General features: G+C 37.7%; 1 protein-coding gene across 18 annotated transcripts in view; it reads right to left on the bottom strand.

Moving 5' to 3' along the window:
- The window catches only part of RBMS3 (RNA binding motif single stranded interacting protein 3), a 1,332,425-nt gene that overhangs the window by 11,925 nt on the left and 1,296,853 nt on the right, over window positions 1–23,647 (bottom strand). For 10 of the 18 annotated variants that reach the window (XM_078072625.1, XM_078072633.1, XM_078072638.1 and 7 more), the window contains 2 exons: window positions 5,316–5,396; window positions 2,471–2,598 (listed from right to left, as the gene is read on the bottom strand). In XM_078072625.1, coding sequence (XP_077928751.1) covers window positions 2,471–2,598; window positions 5,316–5,396 — 209 coding nt within the window. Of the gene's footprint in view, window positions 1–2,466; window positions 2,599–5,315; window positions 5,397–23,647 lie in introns of those variants that run through there. The other 8 variants (XM_078072644.1, XM_078072662.1, XM_078072670.1 and 5 more) reach the window with 1 other exon arrangement.

Genomic DNA, 23,647 nt, shown 5'->3' with positions numbered 1-23,647 from the left:
GAAACTGACCTGGTGCTGGATACTCTAAGTGTGGAGGTGGGTAGGGAGACCCTCACTGGAATCTGGGAGAGGCAGACATGTCCTCTCCAGGTCAGGCAGGACATCCCCTTTCCCACCACATCATACAATGGTCGTGAAAGGTAGGGACAACCTGAGAAAGAAGAGAGCATCCCATTGTGGGCTCTAAGTGGGGGCAGCTGAAGCTGATTGAATCAGGCAGGGAAAAGAGGATGTTACAGATAGTCGCAAGAAGGGGGACGTTTGTATCCTGAAAGTCATTCTTGAAACACATCCTTCCACACCCAGACTCCACTGGTGAGTGGAGTCCTTGAAATATAACTCAATTGCTGGCATACCTTCCCTTAACGTCTTCCAGAGCTTTAGTGGCTCTCTTCAAATAAAACTGAGAATGATTCCTGTATACAAAGCCAAGTATCCAAGGACCAAAGGCTCTATAAAAACTGCCTGTTTGACTCTGTCTCCTACATCCCCCCCCCACCCCGCCCCCGCCTAACTCTTTCACCACAGTCTAGCCACAGGTCCCCATTCTAGACCTTTGGTCTTCCCGTTTTTTCTGCCTAGAATGTTTTTTTCTCCAAATCTCTCCAAGATTAGCTTGTAATTATCTTTCAGATCCAGGCCTCTGTGAGAGGCCTTGCCTGATACCAAATCTTAGGTATTTATGCTGTCATTTTCTATCACAAGAATCTTTTTTACATATTGGCTTTGGCTTTGCAATTCTGTTTTGTTTTGTTTTGTTTTGTTTTGGTGTTTTGATTGTTTGCTGATTGGTCCACTGACTGTGAGTCTACTCCTAGCAGGGAGTAAACTCCAAGAGAGTAGGAAAGGCGCCTGCCTCCTTCATTGTTCTTTTCCTGGCATCTGGAATTCTGGGGGTCACATAGTAGGCACTGTATCAATAATTGTTGACTGGGGGGGATGAAAGCATCTCTTTTATTTATCCAGACATCATTGAACTGTTAGCAAGAAGGGTCTAGGATCACTCACTTCCTCGTTATGCTCTGAAACAGCAAAAGCCAGCTTCACCTACTCACCAAGTGGTTCTGGCAAATACAGCAGCTCTCATTTCCCACCAGTGTCTCTCACCGTGCTTCCCACAGCCAGTCTCTGCTCCTTTCTCACACATTACCCTCTGAACAGACTGAAAAAATTCCAGTATGCTGGGAACAGAGTACCAGAGACTACCATATTGTTCCATGTGTGTAAAAGTGATTCACATAGGCTATAGGTGAATTAAAAATACAAACAAGAAACAAAACCAAAAACACAAAATGCTTTATTTTTATGGATCTTTCCTGAAAGCTGTTATGTGAAAGTAATAATAATAATAGTAATAAAGGTTAAGTCATGTGGTCAGCACATTTAATTTGGAAGACTACCTTTAGAAGCTAAGCTACTTAGAGGAGACTCCATTACCATGATTAATCTTTCAGCAACAAACAAATCTCTAAATATGTATTGAGGTTAAAGAGGAATGATTAAGAAATGGGAGCAACACTCTGCAGACAGGAAGGATCTCTCGGGAATTCTCTATTCACTGGGGCTTTGATTGCTACCTACAGATTAGAATAGTTCGCAGGACAAGACACTGTATATAGACTGAATTTTTGTTAATTACTTTGGCTTCAAAACCTCCCAAATTTTAGTCTACATAATTACTCAACACAAAGCCAACAGTACTTTATAAGTGATTTAAAGATTTGCAAGAGTTAATTCTGATACATGATTGTCGCTTTGTCATTTAATTCCTAAATAAGACTCCACATTGTTTTAGATTTTATAGCACCCTTTTTCATGAACTACTTTACTGGGTGTTCAAGGTATCCCTGCAAAGGGAGTGATACTGTTTTCATTTAAGAATTCATGCAGGCTTACTATCCAGTTTCAAGTGGAAATATTGGAGTTTTTTCCAAAAATATGTATAGTAGTTTTTTTTTTTTTTTAATGCCCCTTTCTGTATTTAAGGCTTAAGTGAAATTTTACATTAACTCTGGGCTTGGCCATATGACTTGCTTTGGCCTATGGGGCAGTAGTAAATGTGTCCAAATGGATTGAAAAGTGCTTCATTTGGGCTTCCTCTCTTGCTGTTCTCTGAATTCTGGGACTTCCATGTGAATAAGATGATGCAGGATCAGAAACACATAATCCAATTGCTTCCATCATATTCAACCAACAGACAACTAACACCCAGAAGCAGAGCTGCAAAAATGACCATCAGCTGTCCCCAGGTGCTTGAGCAATTCTAGTCAAGACCAGAAGAACCATCCACCTGAGGTCAGCTTAAGTTGCCGGCCCACGAACTAAATAAATAGACCCATGAACTAAATAAATGCTTGTCACTAAGTTTGGGATGGTCTGTACTGCAGCAAACGCTAACAGATACAACATGAGAGTATGGTGACAAGATGGTCGATCTTGAGGAAAAGAGCTTAGCGTAGCCCAAACTTACTTAGACTGTTGGTAAGAATATGCAGGTGCATGTTCGTTGGATGTGTCCACTGCTATCTGTTGCTGCTGACCACTGGTGTCCTGGGATGAAGGTGCCACTGTCTGGGGAGAGGTATCAGCAACAACACCCTAAGGAGGCAAATAAGAACACAAAAGCCTTACTGGCTTTAGCAAAGGGCCTTCTTCCAGATGGACTATAGGGAACATCCCTCTTCTATCTGGCTTGAGTAGAGTTGCACTCGGCCAAATGAAGCTACAGGAAGTACCCCAGGGAAAACCACAGAGCACATCTGGATAAAGGCTGAGGAATTCACTTCAATGTGTCACCAAGAGGCCTTGTCTTCAGAAACCTCTACTGTAGTCGAATGGTCAGAAAACCATTTTCACCAAACTTAGAACTTTTAAACCATGGTTGCATATAGCCACACTAAATAATAATTTATTAATCAAAAGCTCATGCAGGATTCCTATAAAAACTTGTATATTCAAATATTTCCCTGGGGTAGTGTACCGTGTTGTGTCATGTCTCTTTGACTTGGCAAAACAATGGACCTAAAAAGAAAAGAAAGGAAAGAAAAGAAAAGAATACATAAAAGCTTGGAATTCTTTTAAAAGGCTACTGTTAGGTAGGTTTTCCCTTCAGCAGTTTGGTTTGTTTTGGTTTGTTTTGTTTTCTACAACATGAACTAGATTTCATTTCGAGGTTTCAGAAAACAGACATCCTTAATCTTGATTTGCTACTTCTCTCACCCTCTCGTTTCTCACAGATGCCAACAAGGAGTTGATCATCGTTAGGGATAGATGTTTGCTTCTGAGAAAGGCACAGGTGGTTTTATCTGGCAGGTGGGAGGCCTAGAGAAGGCATCTCTCTGAATATGTTCTCTTGGTTTTACTCATAGCCTTGGACACCTACAGTGATGTCAGGTTTTAAACGTTTTGGTCAACTCTCTATCCCTAACTAAGCTGTTCCTTAGAATCCAAAAATTCTCCCTATATTACTTCAATCTTTTTTTTCCCTAATATACTATTTGGTATTACTCATTTTTCTGAAAGTCCCACTAGCATTTATGTGTGCGGATATTGGTGAATATTCAATGAGTGTTTTACATAGAAAAGAGATCGGTGCTTTTTCTATACGCACAAATTCAAAGCGATATATTAAAGTGACCCTCCATTTTTCTTAGTGAAAGACTTTTATTTATTTATTTTTTTGTAATCGTTATGCCCAATGTGGGGCCTGAACTCACGACCCTGAGATCAAGAGTTGCTTACTCCACCTACTGAGCCAGCCAGGTGCCCCAACCCAAAAGACTTCTTTTTAACTATAGACTTCTTCTTTATAATTAGACTGTTTCTAATAAGTCACACTGTCAAATGTGTCCCATTATTTTATAGTCATCAAAATGCTCAAATTCTGTAGATAAGCATATCCATATGTCAGTGTAGACAAAGAAGAATGCAAATATGTGGTAGAGATCTATGCTTAAAGTGCCTAGAATGTCTAGATTCATTAACTGATGATCTAGATGCTTTTTGATGGGTCAAATACAGCAACAAACAAACAAACAAAACAAAACAAAACAAACCCCACATCTATTTTAAACACATAGTCTTGAAATTCTGAAGAGCCAATTAAAACCTGATTAATACTGACACATTCTTTGGGGCCCACAGGTCTAGAGCACATAAAAGATTTAAAACTGGACCTCCCTGGCTTCCTAAATTACATGATGGTATTCTCTTAAACTTCTGTTTTTCCCAAACCTTGGTACTAGCAAACATCTGGCATATACCAAAACAAACACTGTGTAAGATCCAATTTATTCTGTGAAGATTTCCCCAATCTCTGTAGTTGTAGAGATTGAGCAAGTCATGGTAGCCTTCTATGTGGAGTGGTGCCAGCACCCTAGTTGGCGGCCAACTCATGGACTAGCAATAGCATGGACTCCAGAGGAGTCCCTGCTGTTGGGAAGAAATGCACTGTGACCATAATGGCAAATGCCATCAGGAGAAGGGGAGGAGTGGCAAGAGACAATAATGGCTAGGACTAGACAGAAATATACACATCTAAGTGTTTTACCACTATCTATATAGCTCTATGCTCTCTTCTTTTCTATGTAGCTTGCTGGCTCTGTCCAGTAAAGTAACGTGTACAGGGGATGGATTCAGCCCAATGGAAAGAGAGAAGGAAAGGAACAAAGTTTCCATTAAAGACAAAATGACTTCATCATTTGAGGTATCCACAGCCATAAGAGGGTGCAAATAAATCGGAATCTGGGGATGGGACCCAGGCATAAATATTTTTTAAAGCTCTCTAAATAATTGCAGAAAATAATATACGGAAAAGTTTGAGAACCAGTGCACTAATGTGAACATAGATTCCCAAGGGAGCTTGTTAAAATGCAAATTCTGATTCAGTAAGTCTGGGTGGTGTCTCAGACTTTGCATTTCTAACAAGCATCCAGTGATGCTGCTGCTGATGCTGGCCCAGGGACACTCTTTTGAGTAACAAGGCACCAGCAAACTCATTCAAATAGTTGCAAACATTTTTTCCTGCCCTATTCATGAGTACTTGCGGTTAACCTTTAATGGGGTAGTGATCTGGTCTCTGATCTTTGAAGTACAAAAACCATACTCCCCTTTTACCTCTACAGCAAATTGGTTTATTTCGTGGGCAAAGCACAACGTAGGCATGTTGGTGCACCTTCATACAGTGAACTTGCAATGTCAAATTTTAGAGCGGCGCAAAACCACACATAGAGATTGCTTGGGTTATGGGGGCCCACGGTACATGCGGCTGAGATTTGTCATCCCTACCTCTTTCTATAAGACAGGGACAGACTTACTTCAATAGAAACAGCTGTCGGAGGCACAGGCGTGTACTGGGGAAGGTAGGTCCCTTGCATAGGCGCGGCAGCAGTCATATACTAGAGAGAACCAAAGAAAAATGCAGGTGAACTTGAGATTGCAATCAGCGAGAAAAGTAGGTATCACATGAAACTGCTTTAGATGTGTAGCCCACAGCCAGTGCATTATTACGCTCTATTTCCACCAACAATGGGGCAGTTCCTATCAGCAGAGAACGAGCTTGGCTTACTGATTCAGCATGAGCAGCAGCCCACCTCCACAGTATTGGTGCGGTATCGTCCCCCTTCCCTCACTTTGTCTTTGTAGCCGTTCTATCTTAGATCCCAACATGGCAGTTTCATGTCTAAACATACATTCCATAAGGGCAGGGAGGATGTCTGTCTTTTTTTCCTTCTCATTTTATTGCTAGCACCTATCACACAGTAGGCTCTCAACGAATCATTTGTTGAATGAATGAATCATCAGATTGTTAGCGATCATTTCTTTTCTAACTAAAAAAAAAAGAAAAAGAAAAATAGAGGAATAATGCAAGCGATGCGCATGTAGCAGTATTCAGAATTGGCGCATGTTCTCATTTTGTCATTTTCCTACCACTTTTTTAGGTGCAAAAGAAATAGTATTACAGATAATGACAAAGTCTCCTTTGTGCCCTTCCCCCCTTTCCATGCTCATGTCACTGGCAGTATTTTTCTTTTCAACTCCTTTAATTCTCCAAATGTTCTTCATCTGGATGGACAATGAAACCGTCAAACCATTTTTCACTAAGTTGTAGTTTTCAGTAAACCATGCGTTGGGAATAATAACCTGCAGTTTTGCATTGCAGAAAGGGAGCCCCAGGAAAATTACTTGCTCACCCACATAAGCCAAATTCCATATTCCCATGTCTAATGCCTATCCTCCCTGCAAATTCAACATTCTACTCTTTGAAAATAGAATTTTCTATGGAATCAGCTGTATTCCTGAGCTTCTAAACTTGACCTACATTACAAAACGTCAGAACCAGCATCATCTACTGAAGACAAGTTTTCTCCATTCACGAAGGTTAGAGACATGATTTTGATGGAAAACTGCAAGCCTCTGCTACTTTATTCTTCTAAATTTGCTGAGTTCAAATATAAATGCCAAGCCTCAGTATGCAAAACTTAAATTACTATGTTTTGTGTATCCTGGTCCTTTCAGTGTGCAAGCGACGTAATGGTTCTGAATCAAGGGGAATATCTGAATGGAGATGAGCTCATCAGTTATTCAGTTGTTGGTGTTGTTGGTCGGTATTCATGGAGAATGATAGCAATTAAGCAACTCTGGAATAAATGTATTTCCATCCTAAACTAAAAACTGTCTTACTGTATCCACTTGCTAAAAATAGAGACAGGCTTAATGAAACAACCCTAAATCAAACAAACCAAACTGTTGTCTATAATCCACATGTAGCAACTAATAACTGGGTAACACTAATGACAACTAAGTTCAATTCCAATCTATATTAAACAAAACAAAACGAAACAAAAAAAACTTGTCACTTGGACCAAGAGCAACTATTTGAATGGCCTAGAGATATTACTAATTTCGGTTTACACTTAAAAATCACCAGATTTCTATGTATTATCTCCTGTGTTCTCATAGCAGCCATCAATTTTCTATGGAAATTGTCCAGACTGTCGTCTCCTTAAAGGCACGGGCCAAACTCTTCATGTCTCTGTATCTTCCAACACACCATGCCATGCCTGATACTCAATAAATAATTGTTCAATGGCTGAAGAAAAAGTTGCAAGAAGAAAGCCTTCCATTTCCAGTTACAAATCTTGCATGCCCTTAGCTGTTAATAATTCTGAGCTCACTGTAGATAGTAATTTCATCACCCCCGTAGTTTATTTGTATAACCTTTAAACATATACTTTAGCCAACTCTGCTCATTATTGTCCTTGTGTCTTAAAGCAGACATAAGTACTCAGGTATGTGATTGCTATCAATTTTTCAAATAAGTATAGAACTCGGGAGTCACCTTTCAGCAAATATATTCCACATCTAGAGCTCTACGGCAGGTGTCTGCCTTGCTAACAAAACTGCTCTAGGAAGTATTTTAGGGATAACAGTTCAGATAGGTGTTTTGCTTATATTATATAGGTTATTAAAATCCTTTGAGCATTTTCTATAATGTTTATTTTTGAATGGTAGCTCAGCTGAGAAAAGAGCTGTGTTCTAGTGCATTCTGGCAAATGCTGCCGAATGTATCTTCTTTTGTGATATTGACATACAATAAAAACTGAGAAGTCAAGTTTTATAGCAGCCTATTTGAAGATGATTAAGGGGCGCCTGGGTGGCTCAGTCGTTAAGCATCTGCCTTCGGCTCAGGTCATGATCCCAGGGTCCTGGGATCGAGTCCCGCATCTGGCTCCCTGCTCCGCGGGAAGCCTGCTTCTCCCTCTCCCACTCCCCCTGCTTGTGTTCCCTCTCTCGCTGTGTCTCTGTCAAATAAATAAATAAAATCTTCAAAAAAAAAAAAAAAGATGATTAAGACACCATTCCTTCTTTCCCTCCTTCCTTCCTTCCCTCCCTCCTTCTTTCTTCCTTCCTTCCTTCCTTCCGGTAGCATCTACTAATTTTGCTTAGAACTAGTTGCTGGAGGGGAGGCGGGTCGGGGGATGGGGCGGCTGGGTGATGGACACTGGGGAGGGTATGTGTTGTTGTGAGCACTGGGTGTTGTGTGAGACTGATGAATCACAGACTGGTACCCCTGAAACAAATAATACATTATATGTTAATTTAAAAAAAAGAACTAGTGCTCTAAGGAACATACTTTGGAAAATGCTTCTCTAATTGAATCTTGAAAGCCTTAGTAGATTTTTAGCAAGGGGGAATATATTTTTGCCAACTATGAATTTATGTAAGCCCAGAGCTGATTCTATTGGGGCACATGTTCTACTTTCTGGTCATGGTTTTCCAAGGCTTATAATATACTAGTAAAAGAATACATTGATTTGAGTATTTTCTATTCCAAAGTTAGTAATTCCAAACTTTGCAACTGGGTCTAATAAGTGAGAGTGTATCTTTTGCCTGAGAATATGATACCACTGGTACTTACCTATAGGACACTACTTTGATCTGTCTGCATCCCTCAGGAGCCATTTCTATGAGTTATAAGTAGGGGCATGGCCTGGGTCACTCAGAGCAACACTCACTAGTTCTCTAGTTCACTAGTTCACCAACCTCCCTTGCCAAACTAGAGTTCTCAGACAGTGTAGTTAATGAAAAGCATTTTATGTGATTCTTAGCTAATCTTCTTCAAATAACTCTGACTTAATTCGAACCCTCATCTGTGTTTTGTCCAGTAGAACTGAATCAGTATATTTTCACAACTTCCAAGACATTCAGTGAAGTTGTAAACATGGCCCAGACTGAACTGCTTATGGCACAAATTCATACTCCTCTTTAGAACAATGGTGTGAGCTAGGAAGGACGGCTCACCCATTTTACAGATTGAGATAAGATCCCGTGTAATAGGAATAAACTTCTGTTCTTCTGACCCATGACTGAGGACATTTTTCAGTCTATTTCTTTATCTTTGAAATTAAGTAAATAAGGTCTTAAGACTTTCCTTTAGATTGTTTCCATCTAATATAGATATCAAGATGGTTTGTTGTTGTTGTTGTTGTTAATGGGCTGGAAAAACTGGAGATCCAATTAAGAAACATGGAATGATATGCTTTGGATAATATTTTTATTGCCATTTCATTTCCATGCATTTCTTAAATTTTACTTCGTACTCACAATACCTAAGTTTCTTCCAGGAAGACTACCCTATATGCTTGTTTTACAATTTAACTTACTCTTCTGCTACTCCTCTGAACAGAACCAAGAGAGATTTTATAGTATTAATGACATCAGCTCAGTTTAGTGTGCTGTATCTTTTAATGAAAAAAAAAAAATCTTTTTTTTTCCCCCCTCACAGAAAAGATAATAGACAGAGTTTGAGAACATTGAAAATTAGGAATAGGCTTATTTTAAACAAGTCAATACTGTGGAGCTTTATGCCCCATAAGATTATTTCTGGATAAACTTTTGCAATAAAACTCTGCAGTAGTAGACACATATATTCTAGGGTGAAGCCTCCAGAAGTGACAGCTTTGTAAAACTCGGAGCAAATGCTTACAGGAAATGGCTCCAGCTATGTGTAAGATCAACTCCCAGCTTTAGGTAATTGGTGACAAATAACTCTGAACTTTCTCGGCAAGCACAGTTTGATTTCCTTAAGAGCACAGATAAACTACAGTCAGACTTAATAATCCAGGCTGCACAAACACTGTTTAGATCTGGATGCCTCAGAGACTTATTTTATCCAGCTAACAAATGACAAAAGACTAAGAGAATGCCCTGCGATATAAGAAATCTGCCCTTTCGGCTTGATAAATTCTGGTGGATTACTTATTAAAACCATATCAAGAATGGATGTATATCCTTTAAGCTAATTTCTTTTATTGGTATGTTTCAAAGACTAGAATATATCTGCCACCATTCTTTCATGAGTGCAAATTATTTTGCATTTTTTTGATACAATGGCTGATGAGAACCACACTGCAGTGAGATGATGTGGATAAAAGGAGTACGTCCATACGATATTTCCTTGTTGGTAGCAACCCAAGGTTTAGGCATGAATGGAGAAATTTTATGGTTTTGGTAAACAGCTTGATTATTTTTACATATTCTAAAAGCACTGGATTTTCACATGTAAGTTCGAAGGAGACCTGAATAGCCATTTTCAAACCCACAGAATAAATTCCAGACTCCATCACTTGTTCCAAGAAGTCTAGACGCTGCATCACCAAGATAGTTACACAAAGACAGAAAAAAAATGGTGAAATTGGAGAGGAATTGTGTTTTTGCCTATTTAAGTCAGGACAAACTGTTTCTGTTACTGTGGAATCATTGATTATTTCAGAGGAAACAAAACTCCACATTTTTAGTTCTGGATTTACTTTCTCTTCCCCCACCAAAGCAAAACAAATATGTTTTATATATTTCCTGTGAGGAAATTTTCATTTAATAATTTGTAGAGCAAGGGAGTAGCAAGGAATTTCCTACATTTGAATTTTTGAAATTTCCTCAAATAATTTATCAAACTTGCTCATTTGGAGTTGTCACTATACTGCTTAGATTTTAAATTGGTGCTTCTAGTCCTTGCTATAAAATTCTTCAAGCTGCTTAACAAATTCCAGAAAGGGGAGTTGTCCAGGTACTAGCAAACCTGGAAAGTCAATAAGGATACAGGAAAGTTGCAAAAATGCACCTCAGAAAGGAAGTTGAGCAGAAAAAAGCAGCATCATGGAAGATGATGCCAACAGAATGCAGTGTGAATTACTTTCAAGGCCATCCACTGTAAAGTTTCTTCTAACAAAGGAAATTTAAGGGAACAGCCTGGGTTGGGTGAGTGGCTGAGAGAGAGGCATGGTGTTACCTCAGATAGAGATACTTTGTGGTGTGTAGATTTGTAAAATTCTGTCATTTTAGAGCTGGGGAGTAATACCTGGACCCAGGATGGCGAATCGGTATCATTTCACATGCTTGCTTTGACTAAGCAGTAATTGCTGCCTGGAATGAAATTCTAAGAAGGTCTCTAAGTCTCCATGCCACACAATGAATGACAGACCATCCACAGAGAGGAGGAAAGCTGGAGAGATTCTCCTTGAAAGGAAAGTGTCCACTAGGCTAGACTCCTATATGGGCCCCCACTATACATTCTTCCTATAGTCTTTCTACTTCTGCCAATAAAATGTTGGAGAATGAAGTGGATCCTCATCCAGAAAATAGTAATGAATGCTTTCATGGTGTTTTGTGCTAGTACTAATTTATAAAGTGGGTACTAACAGAAATAACAAAGTAGACAGTTGTGAGAAATGAAATAATTATCCCTGAAGAGTAGGTGGAGGTGAATACAGATAGTAGCATATACTTCACTTACTAGGAGTAAAAACACTAAAGGAGGAAAGATGGCCAGTAGATGGCTTGATAAAAATTGAAGCCCAGAATTCTTAGGAGTATGTAATCTATAATATTCACCCAATTCCCTAGAATAGTACTAAACACAATCCACAGAGAGGTGTGCATTAAATTATTAAACAAAAAATATACAATGTCAACATTGTGTTCTGGGGTGGCACCATTTTTTGGCAACACATAGCAAGGAGAGTAACAAGGAAGAGTCTTGGAAGTTGCTCTCAGCTTGGAAATTTATGAAATCTCACCCTCAGTGCAACAGGGAGAAGTAGTCATTCCCATATAATCACAGGCTAAGGAGGCCTTCAGTTTTGCAGAGAAAGGAATTTTCATGAATGTATTGGAAAAATCCAAAGCCTGCTAGGTTCGAGCTTGTGCAGCACAGATCTGTGGTAGTAATAAAAATAAGATATAATACTATGGAAATGTAGCTGATTGAGAAACTGTGTCTAAAATTTGAACTTCAAACAACTCTATATAGGCATCATGAATTCCTTCCACCCTCTCAATTTTTTTAAAAAAATATTTGCTTTATTTATTGATTGACTGATTTATTTAAAAAACAATTATTAGAATTAATAAGGGAGTTTAGCAAGGTTGCTGGATATAAAGTTAATAAAAAACTAGTTCTATATATCAACAGCTGACAATTAAAAATGAAATTTAAAATAATACTATATTGATGGCACCAAAAAATAAAACACCTAGAAATAACTTTGAGAAAAGGCATGAAAACTTCTATACTGAAAATTAGAAAGCATTGATGACAGGAATTAAATAAGACCTAAATAAATGAGGAGATATATCACATACATGGATTAGAAGACTCGATATTGTTAAAATGTTAATTCTCCTGAAAAGAATCGATAAATTCAATGTAGCCCCGCATCGGGCTCTCTGCTCAGCGGGGAGCCTGCTTCTCCCTCTCCCACTCTGCCTGCTTGTGTTCCCTCTCTCACTGTCTCTCTCTGTCAAATAAACAAAAAAAATAAAATCTTAAAAAAAAAAAAAAGATAAATTCAATGTAATTCCAGTTGAAATCCAAGCACATTTCCTGGTAGAAGTCAACAAATTCACTTTAAAATTTATATGGAAAGGCAAGAGACCCAGAATATCCAAGAAAAGTTTGGGGGAAAAAAAAAAGTTGAAGGATGCATACTACTAGACACCAAGATTTACTAAAAAGTCATGGCAATTAAGATATTGTGGTATTGTTGCAAGGAGAGAAAGAGTGTCACCATAATTCAATGTAGGCAAGAATGATCTTTCTAATAAATGATACTGGATAAGCTGGGTATCTCTCTATAGGAAAAATGATCCCAGATCCTTGCCTCATACTATACAATACCTCATAGTGTACAATATTAGAGACAGATCATAGCTATAAATATGAAAGGTATTTTAATATAGTTTTCTAAAGGAAAGAGGAGAAAGCTTCTTGAAATTGAGAATAGCAATGATTTCTTAAACATGACTGAAAAATAACTAATAATAAAAGAAAATATTGATAGCTGGGCTTCATTAAAACTAAGAACTGCCAATTATCAGAAAACAAAGAAAAGATATTTACAGTACGTATATCTGACAAAGCTTATACATAGAATGTATATTGTTTAAAAAGATCCACAGTCAGTAAGAAGACTGAACACTGAATTTTTAAAAATGAGTCTGAATGAACTATTAATACACATAATAACTTACATGAATCTCCAGGGAATTATGGTGAGCAAGAAAAAAGAATTCTAAAAGATTATATAGTGTGATTCCATGTATATAACATTTTTTATATGATAAAATTTTAGAAGTGGAGAACAAATTAGTGGTTGCCAAGGATTAGACATGGGGGTAGGGGACTAATAGGGAGGCATTTATAGGTATAAAAGTGGAACAGAAGGATTCTTGTGATACTGAAACTGTTCAATATCTTAACTGTGGTGGTAGCTAAAAAAGTTATATAGGTAAAAATTGTATAGTAAATACACACACACAAATGAGTATAAGTAAAGCTGGGGACATTTGAATGAAATTTGTAGATTATATCAATGTCAATATCTTGCTTGTGATATTACACTATAGTTTTGTAAAATATTACCATTGGGGGACATTGAGGCAATTGTACAAGGGATGTCTCTCTATATGATTTCTTACAACTGCATGTGAATCTACAAAATCTCAATAAAAATTTCAGTTAAAAAACAAAACAACAAAAATCATGTATATATAGTCACTCAGACACTTCAGGAAAGAGAATATCTAAATTCCAAATGGCCAGTATGCATATGAATACATAACCTCACTCACTGGTCATCAAGAAAATGCAAGCTAAAAATATTATGATACAACACTATAGTCTGACCAGCATGGCAAAAATGAAAAAGACTGACAATACCAAGTGTTAAGAGAATGTAGACAATTGGAACTCTCATACACTGTTAGTAGGAATATAAATTGGTACATCCACTCTGTAAAACTGTTTGGCAGAACATTTACAGAATCCATGAATGAGCAATCCCACTCCTAGGTATGTGCACAATAGAAATTCTTTCAAATGTACACCAAGAGATATGTGTCAAATATTTAGAGCAGCATTATTTATAATGGCTCCAAGCTAGAAATAACCTAAATGTCCCTCAACAGTAGAATTAATAAGTTGTAATATATTTATATTGTATGATATAAACAATGAAAAAAGAATCCTTGCTCTACAAATGTGGATGAATCTCCAGATATATATATATATATATATATATATATATATATATATATATATATATGTATATATGTATATATATATATACACATATATACATATATATATCAACAGATATAATGTTGAATTTTTAAAAAAGACCAGCATAAAAAGCTTTATACTGTATAATTTTATTTACTTAAAGCTCAAAAACAATCAAAACAAATCTGTGTTGATAGAGGTCAGGGTTGTGGGTATTTTTATGGAGATAATAAAAGGGCAGGGACGCAAAAGAGGCTTCTGTAATAATAGGACCTTTTATATCTTGATCTAGGTGGTAGAAACATGAGTATCCACCACCACACTTTCTAAAACTTACTGAGCTATAAACTTATGAATTGTGCATTCTTCTGTACATACTTTATATTCTATAAAGGTGTTCACAGTAAAGAAAAAAGGACCAACAGAGAAAAGGAAAGGTTGACCTTAGGGGAGAGCAGGGCCAACTTATCCATTTAAACAGGCTAGATTGAGTGGATTCAGACACAAGCTTGGGAGATTTGTAAGGTACCTAAGTTCTCTTGTCATTATTTCTATTTTTTGAGGCAAGATGTGAGGTGCAAGTGAGAGGCAGTAGGTTTGGGAGAAGGTATGACATGGTTGTCTTGGAGAGTGAGAGCGAATGGACCAGGGATATGCAGTAAGATTTCTGGGCAGTGCTGAAGGCCCATTTAAGTTGTGTGCTCATAAAATTACCGTGAAACTTGGCAGCATTGGTGGCAGTCTTTATTCTTGCCACATTCAGCTATTCAAAGGAATGGAGCAGACTGAGAATTGCAAGCAGGAACAAAGTTTTACCAGGAGGAAAAGTGAGCAGGGGAGGTGAGAACACATGAAAGGAAGTGATTGCAGTGTTCTAGTATAAGATCTAAACTAGGCACAGATGTGAGCAAATGAAGGAGAAAACTGATACCGACAAAGTGGCAGGCAATAAGCAGGTAGGCAGGCTTAATGGTGTCAAAGAATTATTGCAATAAGGGTCATTAAAGTGGTTGTAGAAGGACGGAGGTGGTAGTCAGAGAATGGCCAGTGTGAATTTGAGTTATTTTCAAAATTGAGATTTGGAGTTGGTGCAGTGATTGCTATTAACAAATTCTAGGATAAGGTAGAAAAAAAGATCAACAGAAATGAGGAACTCGGGAAATGAGAGACCTAGGTGCTCTTTATGAAATTCCAATGATAGATATATAGTCTTAATTCACTTACTAGCAACATCCAATACAATTTTACTGAGCCCCTTTTATGTGCCAAGTTTTAAATGAGCATATATGATAGTGTTGAAACATGGATTGGGCAATAGGATGTAACAGAACCTAGGAGAAACAGATTTTGCTACTGACCCACTGGGTGTTCTGGATAGTTTATTCCTATTTTCTGATCTTAGGTATATGAAGCTATTTAATTTTATGTATTGTTCATTGTTGCCAATCTTACATTCACCACAGTACCTGGGAACAGCGAGGCAAATGAAAATCCTTGCAGGTTCATCTTTTGTATTGTTACTACTTTTCTTCTGTTAGTCTTTCCATTTTGCATTTGAAGGTTTATGCCTTCTTTGTTGTTTAACATTCTCTACTGTTCTTGCATATTAGTATGATTTATTGATGGTAAAGAATTAAAAGTCTCTGTAAAGTGGTGACCTTTTCAAATGAGAGAGGCTACTGAGGTCAAATCATTTATTTAAATCAATCTCTGAATTTGAAAGTATCAGAAAGAATTCACTTAACAAATGATCTGACTGACCTATTATCTAGATGTTCTTTCATAAACTTATAGGAACACACAGCCCAAACAACTAATGTCCTCAGCTTCTTCAGACTCATTTAATCTTTTCTCAAGGAAACCAGGTTTTTAAATTTTTTTAAATATTTAATTTTTTTTTTTTTTTATTTTGGAAATGAAAGAACTGAAGGACTTTGTCAAGAAGGTAGACAAGTGAACTAAGAAGTCCTCAATGGAAACTCTGTTGTTTTCTGTTTAAGCCTGTGACTAAAGCATTAATTTGAGCTACGTAAAGACACTTCAGTTGAAGGAAGGGAACTGATCCAGGGTGCCACACACACTGTAAATTCCATTTGCATGCAACACATTTCCTCTCAACCATCTCAGGCCCACACATTGTGAATGCCAGTCATCCCAGTGAACCAGAGTAGACACAACAAGAGGAAATGAGGGTGCCCCACAATATCCTTTGAAAGAATCCGGTCTCTACAAGAGTCAACAAACATGTTCTTTTTTGATATGTTTGTTTTTCAGTGAAAAGACCTTCAGAGAAAAAGCTTGACCTATTCGACTCATTAGAATATTCATATAAGAGTTTGATCCACACGGGTGGGGAACAAATGAAGGAGAACAAGGAGGAAGGGGAAAGAAAGGAAAAGATGGATCAACATTCTAAATAAGGAGGAAAGAAGAGAAATCAACAAGGAATTGGGCATAAAGCTATTTGAGAAAAATACTTCTAGGAATGGTTCATATTTAGGAAAAAACAAAGATTTACATGGCACTGTTCTACCTCTATAAGCATATTTAACTTTGGTAATACAAAAACATAATGGAGGAGTTTCTGCCTGGCTATAGATGTTATCATTATTTCCTCCAGGGATAAGAAGCATTCAAAGAAAAGAACCAAATGCAAAAGATAGGAGGATTGGCGGGAAATAGACCTTCTGGTGCCAGAGTCAAGATTGCACTCCTGGCCACAGGAACTGGAGAACAGTTTATTTGACGACAGCTGTCAAAAGTGGAGAGATGAAGAATGTTATCTTGTGGTAAATTTCAACCTACTTGCACTGAGTTCTCAGAATCATTGTGACCTATAATATCTCACTTACACTTGGCTTTACCCAATTCTGCCTGCTCACAGTGATGAGTCCTCCTTTCGTAACTTCCTTCCTCTGTGCCTTTTGCTTTCCACTGTGTTCTAACATCTTTCCATTCACCCATGACACCCATCCTAAACTTGTTTCTCAAACTGAGTCCTGATGCTAAATTCCTATATGAAGCCTCGTTTCCATCCCTAATTTGGAAGTGATCACTCTCTCCTCTGACACCTGAGTGCTCTTTATCTGTACTTCTGCTACAGCTCTTAGCACTCAAACTCTGAAAGCTCCTAGAGGCACTATGCCTGATTCATTATGGTTGGCACCTAATATGCAATTATTGAATGAATGAATGAATGAATGCAAAAATGGATGAATAATTCAGCACTCTGGGTGAAAAACTCAAACTGTATAACCCACAGGAGCTATACGGTTATTCAGGGAAGAGCACAGAAATCCTAGTCCTTTGTTTTCATCTTGATGCCTATGATGATTTGTATATGTCAACTTGACTGGGCTAAGGGATGCCCAGATAGCTGGGAAAACTGTATTTCTGAGTGTGTCTGTGAGGACTTTCTCCAGAAACCTTTAATATTTGAATTGTTAGTCTAAGGAAGGAAGATTGCCTTCACCAATGTGGGTGGGCATCAATCAATTCCCTGAGGGCTGAACAGATTAAACAAAAAGGTAGAGGAAGGGCAAATGTTCTCTCACTTTTCTTGAGCTAAGACATCCTGCCTTCAGACACGGGAGCTCTTGCTTCTGTGGCTTTTCAACTCAGGGACTTACACCAGTGGTCCCCTGGTTCTTAGGCCTCAGACTGGGAGTTTATACCATTGGCTCCCGTGGAGTGAAAATTCAGATTTGGACTGAATTATACCAGATTTCTTGGTTCTTCAGCTTGCAGACAGGGACTTCTTGGTCTCTAAAATCATGCAAGCCAATTCTTATAATAAGTTTCCTCTTTATCTATTTATCTATGTATCGTATTTATCTATATCTATCTATCCATCATCTATCTATCTATCTATCTATCTATCTATCATCTATCTATCTATCTCCTACTAGTTCTGTTTCTGTACAGAACCCTAATACAATGCCTATGACATAAATGAATTAGTAGATAAAATGTGCTTATAGTGTGTCTTCAAGTTTGGCATTTCTTTGGAAGTGCATTATGGCATGAAAGAAAGCTAATGAAAATTATTACAAAGGGTAGAGAGGAGACTTTTCTAAGACCCACCAAAATTCTTTAATAGAAAATACCCAATATTGGGGGAGACTCTTGATTTGAGCCTTCATATACTAGAAACCCCAAATTATAAGAAAAGGCCAGATTCACTCAGGAATTGAAACTGCAAGTACTGCTTCAAGCCTGAGTGAGAACATCTCACCTGCATTAAGCGGGAATTTGGCATATGAATAGAAAACCATTGGATTTTTCAGGGTGAACACTATAAACTCAGGGAGAATATGGTTAGCATGCTTGTGAACACAAGGGCAAATGAGTGAAATCTTTTCATTGGAATAGGTTGAAAGGTAAATATTTGAAATTAATGGTGGTAGTGAGGGTGCTGGCAAGAGAACAGGTGAAACGATACACAATGTTTTCTCGGCTGGACAGGGAAAGAAATGGAATAGGGAAAGTTGATAGATGCAGCAAAAAAGGAGAGATGCAAGAATGAAATGCTAATAAACAAGTATGAGGGTTTTAAGATTTCAGAGGGGCAGCCATTATGGTTAGGTCCATAATGTTCTCAGGACAACAATTTTAGGTGAGACATGAAGAAGGAATAATTTTTTATGAGGAGCATGAGGATGTGGAGGAATTTATCTTTGTGTTTTACAAAGCACTTTCAGAAAGACACAGAGGAAAAGATAGCATAGGAGGTCAGCAGTAAATGGGTGATCCACTGGGCAAGCAGTATGGAGTATCTTGACGATAAAGACTGTATGAAGGCGGAAGCCCCAGCCGATTGAATTAGGATGGTGATTCCAGAGACCAGAGAGAGAAGCCTGTTGGCATTTGCTCACCTCCAGGTTCCAGCCAGGCCAGGTGAGATCTCAGATGGTTTCACAGCCTGATATATGAATGCCTGTAAGTCATGCTAAAACTATCACTTGTTGGATACATAGTCTTTCTTTTTTTCCCACCTGTTCATTACTAGAGGCCATTCACTCTAGAGGGTTGGAAGTTTGAATTCAAGTTCAATCTAAGCCTATGCAAATGTTCCCTGTACAGAACTGCACAAAATGAATGAATCTTGAAAATGCGTTTCAGAAACCACCATTGGGTATTATTACTCTTGACTCACAAGTGCTTTCAGAATTTCTTAATGGACAGGGAGAGGGGATGCCTATAATTACTCTCCTTATCATTGGTGTTGATCAGAAAAGCTTCTCTGAAAGATAGCCAAACCTTCCATCCATAAAATAATCTAGTAGCAAAACTGAAGCACTTTTCTTTGGGTTTTGTTTCTTGTTCTTTGTTTTTGCTGTTATTATTTTGAGTATATTGACTACTAAGTGTTGGGGCAATATCAACAAATTAATGCAGTATTTTTGGTGCTCTCTAATTTAACACATAAGAAATATCCTCATTTTATGAATGCATTGTTTTACTTCCTGGCATCTAGATGTTTGACAATAAGCCGATTTGGGGGTTGTTCATAGTTTACCATATCAGTTTGAAGAGCATCTAAAAAATAAATGACTCTAACACTAGGCTTCAAATTTAGCAAATTAAGGATAAAGATAATGATGTTTATGGTAAATATGTATGTATTCACAAATAAAAAAAGTGGAAACCTCATTTTCTGGGACAGTTGTTGATACACATCGCAAAAGGATTACTCAATTTGAGCATGAGTATAAGACTACATAAAGATTATTTTTAAAAATAATCATCACCTATTTAACAATATGGATTTAGAAATAACTTTCCATTTGATTTTCAGGGCAACATGAAAGAAAGTTAAAGTCCCTGTAGAATAATAACAAACAATAAAACTAGGAAAATATGTCTACATTGTTTAGCATGATGGTTAAGTAAGATCTAAGCTTGTATCTATAAATCTCAGTTTTCTTGTAAAATAGACCCAAACATTTATGCTTTAAAGGTTTCTTGGAAATAATAATGCATACAAGACCATTAGCACAGGGCTGGGTACCTAATAAGAACCTAATAGATAGGAACGGTCACTATTATTGGTTTTATTTTTGTTGGTATTATCATTATAACAAGACAAAACTTTCATTATCTTAATATTTAGGATCAGAAATAAGCTTAGGCAGGAAATGCTCATTTATTTTCTCATAGAAATTACACTGAGACACCTGGAGTGGACATAGGGCCCTAAAGGCATGGGTGACAGACACTTAACCTACATGAAAAGATAGTTATAAAGAGGCGAAATGGGAGGAAATTACATTTTTGAGAAAAAGGGAGAGCCAGAGGAAACACGGTAGGGGTGGCTGTGGGGATGGGGTGGGGGTGGGGAGAGATGCCCATGCGCAGAATGAGCCTAAGGATATAGAGGGGAAGAGTGGGTGAAATTACACCAGGGGGAGGTGGTGAAAGGGCATTTCAAGCACAGGGATGCATCTTTACAATCAATTTGAGATTGTTTAAATGCCCATCATGTGTCCATTATTGAGCATGCCCAAGAGTTCATTAATGTTATTCTGAGTAGGATTTTTGTGTGAAAACTGGAAAGCGGATAAACTCACATCTGAATTAACACAATGAAGAACAGAGAGAGCAGACAGAGGTGCCTATAATACCCTAGAAAAGTTTACCTATTTCAGAAAGCTGTGGACTTCCAAAGGGTATGGAATTGGGGGTTCCAGTCAATCTTATCTGGTTTCAAAATATTGGGGGACCCAGTGACATTTGGGTAACATTCTTAAACAAAGAAGGTAAAATTGGGTATGGTTAACTTGGAAGGGCTGAAAAATTACCCTAAATCTTAATATTTTTTCATCCACTGGAAAAATAAGAAATAAAGGGTTTGATCATAGACAGAAGCATGTAAGAAGCAGTTCCAACAGGGAATAAAACTAATGGATATAAAAACTGTATAAACAAAAGGACCAGAAGTAAGACAATAGAGGAAGTAAGGCAACCAAAGTCACACAGAAAGAAAAATCAATATAGGTATCACACTATTCTTAATTTTTATGTCCTGATTTTCCTTGGCTTGGTCCCACTTAGTTCATCTGTTCTTGACTTCTTTATCCTAGAAGACTTAAGTTTCTGTTTAGAGCCTGGGGACATTCCTTCACTAACTTGAAGGCTACATGGACACTATTTTCCTAGAACATTAACTACAGATGTTTCTACAGTTTTGGGACTGTTTTTCTCTTTCCTTTGACCAAAGGAATTGTGTTTCCCACATACCATTCAAAAATATTTATGAGAGGCAACTATGTTTAACCAGTGTCCTCCTTCATGAATTTCATGCCCACTTACAGAAAATAAAAATATGTGGGTTTGAATTTCTTAAAAATGACCTTTAATTCTTATCTAAAAGGATATTTACAAAACAAAAAGAGAAACTTAAAAAGAGGGATCAATGACTAAACTGTGACTCAAGATCACAAGTTATAATAAACACAGATTCTAGAGAAAAGATACGAACAATGACATGAAGGAAGATGTAGTCATCATTTTTTTCTTACCCACTCAGCAGCCATTTCCCCTTCTCAATAGAAACCTGGATTTCCTTCAAGAATCCTTATGTTCCCCTTTCCCAAACATGTAGCTTGAATGCAGTTAACTCCACAGTAGTGGAGTGGATGAGGGTAAACTTTCAGAGTCAGTGAGACTACAGAAGATAGTTTACTGGAGCTTCCAGGAAAGAAAAACTTTTGTGTGTGTGTGTGTGTGCGTGTGTGTGTGTGTGTGTGTGTGTGTGTGTGTGTAGATTTCTAGAAATGACTTTTGCTCTCTGCTGGCAGAGGATAGTATGAGTACATGGGGTCATCGCTGGGACAGCCACTCTGCTACCAGGACAGGGGAGCGGGACTGGGTATGTCAGATGGGAGGCTGTGGAATGTAGATGACGTGCAGCTATGCAGAAAGAAAATAGGTCTTTAGTGACATCATTTGAGCCATTAAATTAAACCACTGTGAGCCGAATGTTTAAATATTCCTGTGGTTGGGGAGGTCATATGAGTTTAAACGAAGAAATTAGGCAAAAGAGAAAATGAGTTTAAAAAAACTCACAGCATTATCAGCTCGGATAGGACTGGCCAAAACCATAGCAGGCCAGAGTAACAGAGGCCTCTGTGTTACGCCTGTTAGGCATTTTATCCTCTCTCATACTGTCCATAAAAGTTACTGATAGAAACTTCTCTGACATTGATAGTTGGCTGTCTCTTTTAAACATTTACCCAAATTCAGTTTGCCTAATTAAATTAAATACTTTTCATTACTATTTACAGCATCTCAAGACCATTTCCTAGATAGGAGATTCTAGTTACCAGAATTTTCTGAGATCGCTGAGGAAACGCTTATGGAAAATGGCTGCCACTATTCCACATCTGCCACTATTCCAGCTTAATGTGGAAACAAACTGCCACAGTGCCTGACATCCCAGTACTGGGGCTAAATGTTAACACATTCAGAAATTAGTACTTTATTGTATAATAGGCCCTCAGGAAGGAGGCGAGGAAATCCTGAGAAACAGGCTCAGGTCAGTTTTGACAAAAGAAAGAACTGTAAGATTACTCTAGTTGATTGGATAGGCCCCAGAGATATAAAGTTCTGAAACAGTTCTTAGAAAAGCCAAGGAGAAGAGAATATAAAATGGAGCATGATTGTAATAAAGGATACCGAATGGTCCCAAACTATTACTTTATTTGTGTCAACTCTGCAAATGCTGTTAAATACTAGAGCTATTATATCCTGGTACCATTTCTGCTATCCTATCACCCAGCTCTCCTACCTGACTGGATTCCCCACACCTTTCCAGTGTTACTAAAGTTTGGGTTTCTCTAGATACCACTCATCCAACTCATTTGTTCAGTTAATCTTGGGAGACTGACTTTCCTAAACTAAATCTTATATAGTGCTTGTGACCCAGGTATCTTATTTCTATCAGATACCTTGCATAATTTCTGAACTCTAATGTTAAACTCAACACATTACTTTTTTTTCTGTTTTTAAGTATTTATTTTAATTTCAGTTAGTTAACAGTGTTTTATTAGTTTCAGGTGTACAGTAGAGCAATTCAACACTTCCATACATCATCCTGTGCTCATCAGGACAAGTGCACTCCTTCATCCCCATCACCTATTTCACCAACAACTCTGCCCCCTGCCCCTTTCTCGTAACCATCAGTTTATTCTCTATAGTTAAGGGTCTGTTTCTTGGTTTGCCTTTCTTTCTCTTTTTTCCCCTTTGCTTATTTTTTTGTTTGTTTCCTAAATTGCACATATGAGTGAAATCATATGGTATTTGTTTTTTTCTGAGACTTATTTCCCTTAGCATTATACTTTATAGCTCTACCCATGTCATTGGAAATGGGAGGATTTCATTCTTTTTTATGGCTGAATAATATTCCATTGTATATGTATACCACATCTTCTTTATCCATTCATCAATTGATGGACACTGGGGCTGCTTCCATATCTTGGCTTTTGTAAATAATGCTGCTATAAACATCGGGGTGCATGTATCCCTTTGAATTAGTGCTTTTGTATTCTTTGGATAAATACTGAGTAGTGCAATTACTGGATCATAGGG

Source organism: Halichoerus grypus, chromosome 1, assembly GCF_964656455.1.
Source record: "Halichoerus grypus chromosome 1, mHalGry1.hap1.1, whole genome shotgun sequence".
In the NCBI taxonomy this organism is placed as follows: Eukaryota; Metazoa; Chordata; class Mammalia; order Carnivora; family Phocidae; genus Halichoerus; species Halichoerus grypus.
The sequence above is the reverse complement of the archived record's forward strand: the minus strand, read 5'-3'. Positions and strand labels throughout refer to the sequence as shown.